General features: G+C 57.5%; 1 protein-coding gene across 4 annotated transcripts; it reads left to right on the plus strand.

Moving 5' to 3' along the window:
* Window positions 1-1479: 1479 nt before the first annotated feature.
* On the plus strand, window positions 1480-13289 carry SLC35C2 (solute carrier family 35 member C2). 4 transcript variants are annotated; one of them, XM_004272934.4, is made up of 10 exons: window positions 1480-1626; window positions 5307-5688; window positions 6076-6226; window positions 7050-7113; window positions 7770-7842; window positions 8371-8539; window positions 8616-8699; window positions 10998-11173; window positions 12292-12421; window positions 12751-13289. In XM_004272934.4, exons 2-10 carry the CDS (start codon window positions 5569-5571, stop codon window positions 12882-12884), a joined length of 1101 nt encoding a protein of 366 aa, XP_004272982.1. In that variant the 5' UTR covers window positions 1480-1626; window positions 5307-5568; the 3' UTR covers window positions 12885-13289. The 4 variants fall into 4 exon arrangements, with proteins under 4 accessions (XP_004272982.1, XP_033289739.1, XP_049554813.1 ...); XM_033433848.2 differs by lacking the exon at window positions 1480-1626 and adding an exon at window positions 2122-4690; XM_049698856.1 differs by lacking the exon at window positions 1480-1626 and having other exon boundaries at window positions 5549-5688; window positions 6147-6226; window positions 7050-7842.
* The last annotated feature ends 1623 nt before the right edge of the window (window positions 13290-14912 follow it).

The raw sequence follows: 14912 nt of genomic DNA on the forward strand, positions 1-14912 counted from the left end.
ACAGCTGTTTCTCTGTACTTGCTCCCTGCCCAAGGGAGCTTTCACCTTGACAAGCGTTCATTTCACTGTGTCTGGGAGACGTTGGAGAGCTCCAGCTAGAGCCCTCAGCCGCCTTCCCAGAGCCCCTTCCTCCTCTTCAGCGACTCTGCCCCACCACGCACATGCCTGCACACACATGTACACACACACACACCCCTGCTGGTTAAGGATGCTCACAGATTGTCACACCAGGACAAAGTGCTTTCCACTCAGGCCCGCCAGGTATAGCAGGGAAAGGCATACTGTACACCCCCGAGGACATGGCCTCCCTCTCCTCCCTGCCAGGGACACAGCCAGGGAACAGCTCGAGTACTAGTGCCTGACAAAGAAGACATGTTCTTCACCCTGTGTGTCGCTGGTGCTCTACACTGTCTCTGTCGCTCAAACCTCAGCTTTGGTAGCTGGGAAGCTTGAATGAGGGCGGTGTTGAAGTAGATACTTTATCTTGCCTCTGAAGGAGAAGGGGGCGAGGACAAGCGCTTTCAAAAGGCATAGAAAGTACGTGCAGCCTTGAGGACTCAATAAAGCCAAGAGCTTGGGTGCCATTGTAGGTGTTGGTAAGTGCTGAATGAACGAAGGCCTGGTGATGCCAGCTGGTGGGGGCAGGGCAGCAGCGGTTTACATAAAGAACTACTTACACTCTGGCCTTGGGCCTTCTGTTCAGAGAGGCCAGGGAGCCCAGCTGAGTCACTTGCAAGGACTCCTGTTTGCAGCCAGCCTTAGAGCCACAGTCCAGGAGGGGCAAAAAGTCCCAAACTGGGCTTCACTCTGCAACCCTAGCCTGCCCTGGCCTAAATGGTTCTCTCTCTCTCGACCTGCTCTGACCCTTTTAATCCATTCAGAAAGATGAGTAAGACCTCAACTCCCTAGCTGGCATTTTGGGGACTACTGCAACTTGGCCCTTGGCTACTTTTCCAACCATGGTTTTTGTTAACTCTCCTTATAAACAAGTGGACTCCAAGCCGGGCTCCAGCCTTCTCCTCGCCTCCTTATTTCCTCTTGTGTGGGATGCTCTCCCCTTACTCAACTTAATGAAATTGAGATCATTCTCATAAAGTTTTCAGGCCAACGGAAGATGTTTCACAAATGTTTATTATTTATTCCCTCCCACGGATCTTGTAAGTCCTAAAACTTAATGCCTCTGACATCACTCCCCAGCTGGCTTGAGCTCCCAGAAGAAAAAGCCCAGGAGAGATCCAGCTCGGTGTTTCCATGGTTGCCCAGCCCTGTGTTGGAATACGGTAAATACTTAATTTGTGAGTAGGTGATTGTTTTCTGGCTGCCCGCGATGCGCAGGGCTCCGCAACAGGCACCGAGGCTCCAGACCGAGACCCTGGTTGAGCGCAGGAGACACAACACCGAACGAGGGGAGTCTCGGCGTCGGGCCCCAAGGGTCTCCCGAGCAGCGGAAGCGCACAGCGATGGGCCCCGCAGACGGCACAGGAGGACCGGCCCCCGACCGCCTCCCCGCCCCCGACACCGCCCCTCTCGGCCCTCAGCGGCTTCCGGCAGAACTGCCCCCCCGTGGCGACGCTTGGCCTCGCACTTCCGGCAGGAGGATCCGGGCCTGGAGCTTCCGCGGCCGAGGTGAGTGGCCGCGCGGCGGCCCTTCTGCGCCCTCCCGGGGTCGGGAGGTGGACCCGGGCGGGACTGGGAGCGGGATCCCGGCTTGGCAACGCGCGCCGCGGCTCGGGGCCCCCCGGGGAGCTCGTTATCCCGGGCCTCAGTGTACCGGTCGTAGAGGGGTCCGGGCCTCCGAGCGCCCGCGACGTGGTCCAGGCTGGCATCACGCGGCCCCGGCCCTGCCCTTGGAGAGGCCGCGTCCCGCGGTGGGGTGGGAGTCGGGGATGGGCAGTGAGCACGTGGACAAACAAGGAAACGTCAGGTAGTGGGAGGTGCCAGGAGGCTTAGGAGGGCTCCCCCTCGCCCAGGATGTTCAGCCAGGCACAGGTCTGTGGAGGAGTGTACCGGGCAGAAGGAACAGCAAATGCAGAGAAAGACACAGGCTTGATGTGTTGGACAAACGAGGGGCCAGCGTGGCGGGTGGGCGGGAGGGAAGATGAGGTTGCAGATATGGGCAGAGGCCAGAGGGTGGAAGGCCTTCCTCTTGGGCCTGCTGAGGAGTCAGGGTTAGCCCCAGAGGGCCTGGTCTGCTTTCTGTGCTCAGACCACCTCTGGGGCTGATTGGTGGACTCCAGGCTGTAGCGGGGGAGAGGAAGCAGGGACGCCAGTTAGGAGCCTCCTTGACTTTGAGAAGGTGCTCCGCGTGGGCTGGGGTGGGCATGGGGACTTTCTGCAGGTGGGGGACCTGGACTGGCTCGTTGAAGGAAGGGTAGGATTTGAACGGTGGAGGGAAGGCATGGCAGTGTTGGAGCAGGAACCCCACTGGAAGCCAGAAGGTTCAAGAAGTCGATTCACAGGAGGGTGCAGACTGCCCTGGCATGGGAGCCCTGGGGGAACCACAGGGAGGGAGTGCCAGGAGAAAGCTCCCTTAGTGCCAACACGCCCCGTGGTTGCCTGTGGGACATCAGCAGTCGATCTCAACAGGGAGCAGTTTTGCCCCCAGGTAACAGTTGGCGACACCTGGAGACATTTTTGGTTGTCACAGCTTGGGATGAGGGGGAAGGGATGCTACAGGCACCTAGTGCGCAGAGACCAGGGATCCAGTGCACAGGACAGACCTTCTCCCAACAAAGAATTTTCTGGCCCCAGATATCAATAATGCCAAAGTTGGGAAACATTGGTATAGAGGAAAGAGCATAGGCCTGAAGTTCTGTTAGATGTAGGTTTGGTGCCCCCGTGCTGCACTCTCTGGCTGGGGGAGAGGAGTCTGTGAGGGCTGCAGGCAGAAGCAGAGAGGACCGTATAGGAGGCCAGTGCATTGTGTAGGGCAGGGAGCATGGTGACTCGGATGTAGTGGTGGAAGTCAGGAGATGGGACCTTATTGGGGATATTTTTTCAAGATAGAGGAGACAGTATTTGCTGATTGAATGTGGACCGAGGGAAAGAGAGGAGTCAAGGGTGAGAACAAGATTTCTGGCCTGAGTTACCAGGTGATGGTGCCCCTGGCTGAGGTGGGAAGAGGAGGTTTGGACGGAGGGTGGATTACTCCTGGAAAACAGGAGGCAGCCCTGGACAGGCTATGTGTGAGACACCTGATGTTAGATATTCAACCGAAAAGGACAAGGAGGCAGTGGGATGTTCTTGTGGAGTTGAGGAGGTTGGAGAGAGGGATCCACACTGGGGAGATGTAAGCTCACATGTCAAGGAATGGGACCACAGGAGATCACCTAGCACAGCGGTTCTCAACCCACTGGATACAACACCTTCTTTTGAACGACAGATATTTTGGTAACAACCCCCCTTATTATCCGCAAAGGAAATTTATGGTTAATGAAAATGGCCTACACATAATTTTTTTTAAAAAAATTGACGATCCCCTAACCATAATATAAAAGGGAAATAAATAAAAGGAAAATAATTGATGATAAAATGTTTCAATATGTGAGTTCCTGGGCCCTGCGGTACTAGAAACCACGAAGAAGCAGTGGGCGCTTTCACCTCTGGTAGAGCCTCTGGGGGTATGAAAGCCACAGTGCAGGTGGCTGCAGCCATGTCGCGTTGGCAGCTTGAAAACCATGCCTGCTGTGTCTGCAGATGAGGTCGTTTTTCCAAACTGGGAACTCGTGGTACCGTTTTATCAAAAACAGTTCAGTCTCCCCTCGGTGTACATGGCATAGGTATTATTGGACATTTTAGTGCCTAGGAGACCCATGGAAAATTTACTTTGTGTTACATGTGAAACAGAGTTGGGTTGTAAGTTCAGGGAATTATAAATAGATCTTTCACCTCTGTGGATGTTGAAGTCATGCAGGGTGCCTAACAGTTCTTAGTTATGTGGACTGTCCTCCCATATTCCCGACTCACTAAAAGCTAGGAGAGTCTCCCCAAAACAGCACAGGTTTCCAGAGTTTCCTGAAGAGAGCCACAGCCTAGGGTGTCCTCTGGGCAAAACCTTGTGCCAGCTCCCAGTTTGCCTTGGGGGAGGAGACACGGTAAGCCAGGTTCCAGAGTATAGAACTGAATGTGATTTCTCCTTTTAGAAAGGACCAGGGGTGGGGGAGGTAAGGTATGTCTGATCGGATGGTTCTAGGAAGGCTTCCAGAAGGAGGTGGCATTTCAGCAGGGGGCGAGTGTCTCAGAGGAGGAGATGAGGCAGCAGGTGGGTCACACTGGTCCCGGGCACGCCTGGTCTCCCTGAGCCCACGAGCCTGCGTGCTCTGGACACTCATTAGGCTTGGCTGGATTGCTAGGGAGGCAGGGAGTGGTTCCCTCTGGCAAGACCCTCAGGCAGGCACTGCCTCCATGGGAGTGGTTGTTAGAGGCTAGGGCATGGGAGATGTGGCTTTTCCGGTTTGGTTTTTGTTTTGGTTTGGTTTTTTTTTTTTTTTTGTCATGAATTTATTTTTCTGGTAAAGGATGTAAACTATGGCATATAGACTTAGCTCAAATTCTGACTGACTGGTAGTCCACGCCCTAGTACTGACCAGTTCGTTTTCAACGCCTTAAAGCCCAGATCCATCTTCTGAAAATCACAAGCCCTTTCTTGCATCGAGCCATCAAACCATACAGGGAACGCACAGTGTGCCAGGTGGGTGTAAGCTGACATGGGCACTGTGGCTCCGGTGTGCTCGGAGTGCACAGCCCCTTGGGGGACACAGCCTCACACAAACACGATGAAGGAAAAGTAGGGGAGCTGTGGGAGCAGCCTGTATCTCAGGGGGGCCCATGGCGGGGGGGGGGCGGTGCTCCCTGAGGAAATGCCATTTGAGCTGAAGATAAGTAGGATCTGCTGAGGAAGGAATGAAGGGTGGGCAGAGCGTTCAGCTCCCTGGGGCAGCAGGAAAGAGCCCGATGGGTTTGGGAAAAGGAAAGCCCTGTGGCAGGACGAGGACACCAAGAGTCCGGCAGGGCGGAGCAGGCCTTCGTAGCCAGGGAAGGGTTTTGGTCTTTATCGTAGGAGGCTGGGAGCTACTGAAGGGATGCAGTCTTCTCTGACATGATCAGATTTACATTTTTAAAAGGTCACTTTGGTGGAAATCCATGGAGAACCACTTGAAGTGACAGGAGAGTGGACGTGACAGGGAGCTGTGCGTCCTGCAGTCCTGTCCACTTCGCGCCACTCCCCGCAGGCCAGGGCTGGGGAGGACACGTGGGGTAGCCCTCCCCCTGCCAGAGCCACCGGAACGGCCTTTTCCTCTTTCTAGCCTCAGCCCTGGGGTCCGGCGAGTCGTGTACGCAGTTGATCATGGAGAGGGTCGGCTCGGGCCACCAGCCCCTTAGGTGAGAACAGAGTCTAGGGCTCAGGGGACGCTTCCCGATCATGGAGGCAGCGAGAGCGCCAGCCAGGAGACACGCTTGTTGAAAGTCGTGGGTCCAGCTCGACTGGCCCTTCCTGCGGGCCCTGCGGGCATCTTCAGGAGAGGTCCGCCCCCACTGACCAGAGCCGGGGAGCTGCAGCTTCCACGGATGGGGAGGTGGGCCCTCGACGTGGCCTTTGTGTGGAGGGCGGTGTTGACTCTGGGGCTGGTCCTTCTCTACTACTGCTTCTCCATCGGCATCACCTTCTACAACAAGTGGCTGACCAAGGTAACGCGGGGGCCTCGCCCGCCCGGCCGGGTGGGAGATGGCTGTGGCCAGGGCTACAGCGCCCCCCAGTATTAACAGCAGGGAGGCACGGGCTTCACCTAGTCACACTGGAAGCCACTCACACCAGTGACGCGACAGGGCCATACCAGGGATTCCCCTTAAATATTGGGATGGAGGGGAAATCAGGAGAGGGGGAGACACGCAGGATGAGCTGGGGAGCCGTGGGGTTCCTAAGGCCCCTTGTACACTGCGGCGCCCTCGTGAGCTGCTGAAGCAGCACCCCGCCACCAGGTAGAGGCGAGGAGGGAGGCGGGAGGCGGGAGCCAGGGGCTGGCAGCAGGCAGTAACAGCACCGCCGTCTGTGCTCTGTGCTTGGGCTCCATACAGAGCTTCCACTTCCCCCTCTTCATGACCATGCTGCACCTGGCTGTGATCTTCCTGTTCTCTGCCCTGTCCAGGGCCCTGGTTCAGTGCTCCAGCCACAGGGCCCGCGTGGTGCTGAGCTGGACCGACTACCTCAGAAGAGTGGCTCCCACAGGTACGTGCCCGCGGGCTGGTCCGGGAGGGCCCTGGAGGCAGGAGGGAGCTCGGGAAGCCAGAGGCCCGGACCAGAAGGAAGGAAGCCTCTGTGGCTTGAAGCTTAGGCTCTCCCGGCCGCACTGCGCCCTTGAACACACACACCGAGCAGGTCCCAAGGCCTGGACACAGTAGTGAGCAGGGCACAGGGTGCCTGCCCTCGGGCGGCAGAGGGGGGCGCCTGGGGGCCACGGGGCACAGGGGAGGATTTCCGGAGCAGGGGCTGAGTGGGCTGAGACCCGGAGGGGGAGTTGACGGGAGGCACTCGTGTGCCTGGGTGGGGTTGCTGTGTGGGTAGGTCTGAGAGGGAACTGAAAGTGTCTCGAGAGGCTGAGGACTCAGCGTTGGTAAGAGGAAGGGGGAGAAAGGCGAACCGAGAAGGTGGCCGGGCCAGATGCTGGAGGGCCAGGTCCTCCGAGAGGAGTGTGTGTTTCATCCTGAGGGAGGTGGGAGCCACTCTGCAGAGTTTCCAGTCGGGGAGCGTCAGGGTCCGACTAACACCCCTCCCTCCTCAGGGGGATGTTCCAAGTGTTCAACAAGTGGGAGCCGCAGTGGCCGCAGCCAGTCAGGTGGAGGATTGCCGCCCCCTCCTCTTTTGGGGGGGGCCAGGAGTTAACCCTTCAATTGCTGGGTAGAAGGGAAGGCGGGGAGGACCCCAGAGAAAGGCAGGCCTACAGGCCAAGGCAGGGGGCATTCGGGCGCCTCACGGAGAAGTGTGCTCACTGCGGGCACACCCGTACGGGCCTGCCCTGGCTGCGTGTCCGGTGGGGCCCGTGTCTCTGCAGCACTGGCAACGGCGCTTGACGTGGGCTTGTCCAACTGGAGCTTCCTCTACATCACCGTCTCACTGTGAGTACCGGCCACGCCCAGCACCGCCCTGGGGGCTCTCTGTCCAGCACCGTGTCTGTGTGCCCGGCCGACGGGCCAGCCATCACACTGCCCTCTGGGACCCAACCCCCTCGCTCTCTCCGTGCCTCCCTGGCACCCAGCAGCTCACCTGGAAGTCGCCAGCCTCTGCAGTGAGCCAGGCATGGAGGGGGTGTCGTGCCTCCCTGCCAGGTGGCCTGGGGAAGCCGGGGGTTCAGACGGAATGGTGACAGGGCAGCGGAGAAGGGGGCACAGAGGGGCAGGCGGAACAGTTATTTTCTTATCTCAGATTTTGCGCTTCAGCGAGCACAGCCTCTGCCTTCTCTCTTTCTCCCCTTCTCTCCTTCTTCCCGCCTCATCCTGGTCTGCACTGAGGGGTCGGTAAATAACAGGACTCAGGAAGCTCAGTTTCTCCCTGGTGATAAGCAGAGGCCTCTTAGGCATAGATTTCTTCCGATTGAAGGTCAGGTATCAGCCCAGATGACTCAGGCCGCCTTACTTTGGTCTTTGTATCCAGATTGCCCTGCTGCCCTCAGGGAAGTCAGGGGTCTCCCCCCGACCCTTTGCAGCCCACTGATTGTGCTGTGGGTCCGCGCCCCCAGCTGCAGCGGTGTGTCATGGGTGACTTCCCCTCGCAGGTACACGATGACCAAATCCTCGGCTGTCCTCTTCATCCTGATCTTCTCTCTGATCTTCAAGCTGGAGGAGCTGGTGAGGCCCCAGCTTTTCTTGTGTTCCTCCTACCCCCACAGATGCTAAGAATAGCAAGGGGAACCTGAGCAGTGGCTTGTCACTGCGTGTGACCGAGGAGATAAGCCCAGCCCAGGTGGCGCTAACTCGCTGAGGAAAGACCTGGACACAGGGCGCTACTGAGAATATTTAGAAACCGGTATGGCAGGAGCAGTGACCAAAGGAGACAGGGTTCAGGGGGCAGCGGGTCCTGCGGGCTTCCCGCTGTACAGCAAGAGCCCTTTGCTTCCTGGGTCCGGGGGGGCCACTGGGGCCACGTGGGGACCTAGGACAGCTGTAGGGAAGCACTACCGTATTTCAGGATCTCGGTACATGCTGGCTGGATGTCAGCCCTGCTACACCGACGGGCAGGGGCTGGCCAGGACCCCAGGGTGGGGCAGGTAGAAGGGTGTCTCGCCCCAGGGGCAGCCAAGGTGGCTGCTGGCCCCCAAACTCTGGGTGTGAACTTGAGACCCCCAAGGTGGTTGCAACTGCTCCCCATCCTTTCAGCGTGCGGCGCTGGTCCTGGTGGTTCTTCTCATCGCCGGGGGCCTCTTCATGTTCACCTACAAGTCCACACAGTTCAACGCTGAGGGCTTTGCCTTGGTGCTGGGTGCCTCGTTCATCGGGGGTATTCGCTGGACACTCACGCAGATGCTCCTGCAGAAGGCGGAACTTGGTGAGTGCGGGGCCTAGGCACCAGGCGGGGTGGAGGCGGGCCAGGCCTGATGGCTCGCCCGTGTCCCTTTCTGCAGGGCTCCAGAACCCCATCGACACCATGTTCCACCTGCAGCCGCTCATGTTTCTGGGGCTCTTCCCTCTCTTTGCCGTATTTGAAGGTACGTGGGGTCGTCCACCTCGGGGGCACCTCAGTGCAGCAAAGCTCCCATCCCCACCTCAAGCCTGTCACTGTGGTAGCTGCAGAGGTTACGGAGATCAGAGATGGTGGTCCCTTCCCTAGCAGTGCCCGGTTTGGGGGCTGGACAGACACTTAAACCAAATGGCTGGAATCCAGCACATAAATGCTACGTAGAAAGCGCGTGTAGAATAAATACACCAGGCGGTGATGACGGTGAATGCAGACAGCCCTAAAGGTATGCCAGGGCTGTTCTGATCCAGTTAAGCGTATGAACTCCTTTAATACTCCCCCGAAGCCTGTGTGCCAGTGCTGTTACTGCCCCATCGTGCAGATGAAAGAAGCTGAGGCGGAGAGAAGTAGAGATGGCCTTGCCCAAGGTCCCGTGGCTCATACCCACACCTGAATTTGGATCCAGCAGCTGGCTCCGGCGTCCTTCCTCTTAACCATGATGCGTTCTTTCTTTTAGAAGGAGCACAGGGTCATGAATTGCTCCAGGATGGTGGGGTGGAAAGGCAGGTCAAGGCTTCCCAGACAGTGCATTTTGGAGAATGAATGGGATTTTGACAGCCTGATGGGGGCGGGCGTCCCAGGAAGGGGGAACAGTAGGTTCAGACGTGGGGAGACGTGTCGGGGATTGGCCTTGGCCGAGTGCACAGTTCTGGGGCAAGGGAGAGGGGGAGGGGAGAGGGCGGCACACAGGAGCCCAGGCAGGTGAGCAGCGTCTCCCAGGGCAGAGGCAGGATGATGTGTCTAGGCTGGGGGGCTGGGGGAAGGGGAGGCAGGGGGCCCACCGCCTTCCTTTCCCCAGTGTTTTGGAACGAGTCTTCGTCCCCTATCTGTTTATCCTTCCTCTCTGAGTGCCTTCTGTCCTCGGGGTCATTACAGAGAATTCCGTCCCACGTCCATTCAAGTTCCAAGCAGTGAAGTGTCTCAGACCCCTCGGAGAAGATTATTCTGCAGCTCCGCCGTCCAGGAAACTTCTGTTCTGCAGCCTCCTTTTCTCTTCCCTTTTAAAATCTCTCTCCATTCCTTCCTTATGCCCCCTTCACCAAACGCCACACTCTCCCTCCCTTCCTGGGTGTTCACACCATTCCCCGTCTCTGCAAACCCCCACCCGAGAGCCCCTGCTGGTCATCACTTAGCAGAGCTGCAGGGATTTAGCTCCTTTAATCTTTTCTGGTAAATTAATCCCCCAAGCGCCTTCATTACTTATGTTGCTCTTCCCCGAATTCCCTTCAATTTGCCAGCGCCTTTGCCGTACTGCTGAGCCCAGCACCAGACAAGATGTCCTACCTCGGGAGGCTGTTTGCCCAGGGGGACTGTCACTCTGCATTTCTTTGGTGCTTCCGCCCCCCAAATCTCACAGGACTCGGCCAGTCTCCTGCTCCCACAGGCGTCCATTTGCTGAGTCGGGGGTTCAGCTTCACGCCTGCTTCTATACCAGGGGCCTTTCCTGCAGGGAAAGGAACCATTCTCTCAGATGGGCAGTGTCGGAGGGCCAAGGGTCCTCTGAAAGTCTAAGCGCAACTTGGTGCGTGGAGGCCTGTGTGGGTGTCTCTGGAACAAGGGGCCGTGGTTTTGTCAGGTCTTTGTACGTGTGTGTGTTTACTTTTTGAGAACTGTTCATCAAATTATATTCTCCGGTCTAGTCCCAACCCTTTCATTTAATCAGTGGGGGAACTGTGGTCCAGAAAGGGGGCATGTCTTGGCTAAACCCCACAGCTTTGTAACTAAATGGAGAAGGTTTGTACAGATAGAGTTTCATCCCTGTTTAGAGGTGACCCACCTGAAGTTAAGGTACTCCTCCAGTGGCCCAGGACATTGACAGTCCTCATGTGATGGGCTGTCCCATCTCTCTTTGGCCCACGGGGTATCACAGCTGCCAAGGCCACATGAAGTCACCCTCCCCCACCCCTCCTCCCCCAAAGACGGGTAGGTACATGACGTATGAAGGAGCAAGGCGCTTCTGCCCGATTTCCTCTGCAGTGCCAGCCCCCTCTACTCTAGCCCAGAGGCTCAGAAGCCTCCCCATCACTCCCTATAAGGATCTCTGGCTTGTGTTGCCCCGGGGCTTCCCTGGTTTCCCCAAGTCTCAGGCCACCTCCGTGGATTCTCTGACACCTTCCGTCCTTGTGCTCAGGGCCTCAGACAGGCAGCAGGTGCAGTGAGTGTGCAGTGCAGCAGAGGCAAAGCTCACCCGGCTGCTGGGTAGGGTGAGGCCGCCCAGGCAGGCACACCCAGGACATGGCCTCCCGCTCTCTCCTCCCATTGCTTGCAGGTCTCCATTTGTCCACATCTGAGAAAATCTTCCGTTTCCAGGACACAGGGCTGCTCCTGCGGGTACTTGGGAGCCTCTTCCTTGGCGGGATTCTCGCCTTTGGTTTGGGCTTCTCTGAGTTCCTCCTGGTCTCCAGAACCTCCAGCCTCACTCTTTCCATTGCTGGCATTTTTAAGGTACAGTCTTGGAGGGGAGTACAGTCTTAAGCCCTGTCTTAGAGGGGAGACCCCTGAGCTGTCCCAGCTCCTACATCCCAGAGCCCTGCAGAGAAGAGATGGAAGTGCCTAGTTAGGGTGCTGCGCACTCTGCTGTCACCTGCACTCCTTCCATCACCATGGCCCTGTGAGGTGGGGATGCACATCCCTGCTTCACAGATGGGGAAACAGACATGAAGAGCTGCTCGTACCCAAGGATATACAGCTAGGAGGTAGCCGAGTGGGATTCAAAGTCAGGTCTGACTCCACTAGTCCTGGGATGCATTTACGGTTTACCAAGAATGCCAGCTCTGGTCATTTGGCAGTGACCTGGAGCCAGGATTGAGAAGCCCCCAGTCAGACTCATTAGCGTAGAGTTCTGTGATTGATTGGTAATGTCTGCCATGGGCACAGTAAGGGATGGTTTTATCACGCATGCCTTGCATTCGCCAATCCTGCCTTTACTGCTGTCCAGCAGCACCCCTACCCTCTCCTCTCATCACTTCTCCCCTTCCTTCCCCCACCCTCTCTCACTCCTTCCTGCTCAGGGCCATGGACCAGGCAGACACTGATACTGGAGCAGTGTTGCCTAAAGCCAGAAGCATAGGGTTCCCCGAGGGTCTTGCCAACCAAATGATGAGGCATAAGCTGTGCTTCTCAGAATGCATCGTCTGACAGGTCCCATTTGCAGTCAGTGTGTACGAAAAACCCCGTGACCAGTGTGTGTCCTATAGAGCCCAGTGTGACTTCATTCCCCTGTGGCAGCAGAGGCTCTCCATCCGCAGGTGCCTTCTGGAAGGGCAGCTTCCTCCACTCCTGTGGGCATGGCTGTGGGCTTGCTACCCTGTGCTCCCAGCCTGCATTTGTTTGCTAGTCCTGACAGCCCTGTGAAAAGCACCTCCTCCTGCTGCATCTCAGTAACACAAAGGGGGAAAAAGCGTCACAGGCTGGTTCGCTGAGCTTGGGGAGGCTTCTGCCTTTGCCTTGCAGGCCAGCCTGCCCAGGCCCCGGGAGTTTTGGCAGGTCTGGCTCTACCCTGTGGGTGTGCCCGGGGCCCCTGCCCTCCACCTCCTCCCCCTGAGCACGTCCCCTTCCTGCAGGAAGTCTGCACTTTGCTGTTGGCAGCTCATCTGCTGGGCGATCAGATCAGTCTCTTGAACTGGCTGGGCTTCGCCCTCTGCCTCTCGGGAATATCCCTGCACATCGCCCTCAAAGCCCTGCATTCCAGAGGTAACCAGAGCCCGTCTCCTGATGACGTTCTCCCCGCGACTCTTAGCCCCACAGGCTCCCCTCCACCAGCCCTGCCAGAAAGAGGCAGGTGGCTCTTGACTCCCCAAAGCAGTTGCGGTGTGGTCTGCACAGTTCAGCTGCCTCTGCACCGGCTGTCCCTCTCATTGAGGAAGTTTGCCTGGTGATTCGCCACCGCCACTCCTCCGAGAAGTCACAGGGACCGTCTCCAGGGGGTGGGGGGGGGGCCTGGGGGCCTCTGCACATGCTCATGTCAGGCCACACCAAGAAAAACGGTACTGGGTCTGTAACTGGGCTGCCTCTGTCCTCAGGTGACAGCGGCCCTAAGCCCGTGAAGGGGCTGGGCTCCAGCCCCGACCTGGAGCTGCTGCTCCGGACCAGCCAGCCGGAGGAAGAGGACAACGAGGAGGAGGAGGGGCGCTTTGTGGCCCAGGGGCAGCAGTGATCAGCCGTGGGACAGGTTGGAAGCAGGCCGCTCCCCAGCCTTCACACCTGTCAGCAGCTCGGGGACCCGGGCGGCCCCTCCCAGCTGCTGGGGAGCAGCAGGCCGGGCTCTCCCAGGCTGGCCTCGAGAGCACGTGACCACGTGGTGGGCCAGGGCAGGGAGTTGGTCAAAGGGGTGAGCACCAGGCCAGCCTCAGACCTGGCCGGAGCGGGGCCCAAGCGGTGCTGGCGTCACAGCCACTTGCCAGGCTCTGAGAGCCAAGGTGGTGATTTCAGAGGTATAACGGGTTTGGACTGTGGGCCAGTTAGGAACGGGAGATGGAGAAGATGGGGCCTCATCGCCTGGAGAGCGTCTTTTCTCAGAGAGCAGATCTATTTATAGTTTGGAAATAAAGGGTTTACGGTCCTCCGGCCACCTTGTGTTGCCTGGAGGTATGGGGGCAGGCAGGGAGGCGTGGGCCTGACCTCTCCCCTCCTTTCCCTGCCTGGGCCTTCCTGGGGAGACTGGTCATACTCCAGGCCTCCCATGTCTCTCGTGCTCCTGTTTGAGCCCCAGTGCCCTCTCTTAGGGCCCCACCACACCTGCAGGCAGGAAAAAATAGGTACCGAGTTTCATATCCTGGGGACTTTAATGCTTTCACAGCCTGATTTGAATGTTGACTCTGTGACTTACTAGCTGTGTGACCTTAAGCAAATTATTAACCTCTCTGTACCACGGTTTTTTCATCTGTGAAGTGGGGATAATAATTATCTCAGAGTTGTTCTGAGGGTCAAGTCAATATTGGTAACAGATTAAATGTCATTTAAGTATGTATTTTGAAATTTCTTTAACAGCCACAGGACCGAGACCCTAAACGAGCGGCCGTGCTAGGATTCATGGCCAGGACTGTATGCCTACGTGCTTGTCCATGGACCATACACAGAAGGGTTATGGGCCTCTGGGACCTGGGCCTTCTGCTCACCTACCTTGGGCAAGTCGCACCACCCCTCTAGACTGAAGTCCTCTTTATAAAATGGAGAGGGAGGAGGTGAGATGCCAGCTCTGATGTGCGATGGTTCTGAGGCCTGGTCTGCTCCTGTGAGCTGTTCCCCTGCCTTGTGAGAGCTGCTGGCCAGTGGTCCTTCCGGGCACAAGTGCTTTTAGGCACTCACAGCAGGTGGCGCCATTGCACCATGCTTCGGCTCCTGAAACTGCCCGACCTGCCGCCACTATCCAAACTCAGGCAGGGGTCGTGGGAGGAGGACCCACCCTGGTGTCTTCCGGTAGAGAGACTAGGACGGGACTTGTTGTGAATTGTTCTAATCAGATCAGAGCCACACCAGCCCAGTCCATCAAGCCTAGGAGAGCGTTCATACTTTAGAAGTGGGTCAGCAAACTTTCTCTGTAAAGGGCCAGATAGTAAATATTTTCCATCTGGGGGCCATATGGTCCCTGTCGCAGCTGTTCAGGTCTGCTGTTGTAGCAGGAAAGCAGCCACAGACAGAGATACAGAAGCGAAAGGGCATGGCTGCGTTCCAGTGGAAGCTGCTTATAAAACCAGGGATCAGCTTGTCGGCTGGAGTTTGCCAGCCCCTGCTGTGGAGGAGTCCTTAAGAATGACTGAGTCCCACTCTCCGTCTTACGGCTAGGGAAACTGAGGCCCAGGAGGGCGCAGTGACTAGCCTGAGGTCTCCAGAGCCTCTGGCTCAGGAGGAATTAGAACCAAGGTCTCCTGCTACCAATTCAGCTTCACAATGCAGACTTCTGCAAATGGAGGTGTGACACCCAGGGCTCTCCTGAGGCGGTGTCTTACCTGGTTCCTGCACCTCTGCCCCCCTTGGATGCTGCAAGCTCAGAGGCTAGGATTAAAGGAAGCTTGCGTTCTACACCGGATGACCTGGGGAGAGCCAGCAGGCGGAAGGAGCCGGGGTCCTCCCTGCCCCTGCCAGAGGCTGCTTGGGGTGCAGGATGCTCCGGCAGTGGGGAGAGGCTGCCAGAGCCCCGCTGGCTCAGGTGGATGAGAGCTTCCTGCCTGCTCTCCCCCCCATC

This window comes from Orcinus orca, chromosome 16 (assembly GCF_937001465.1).
Source record: "Orcinus orca chromosome 16, mOrcOrc1.1, whole genome shotgun sequence".
NCBI lineage: Eukaryota > Metazoa > Chordata > Mammalia > Artiodactyla > Delphinidae > Orcinus > Orcinus orca.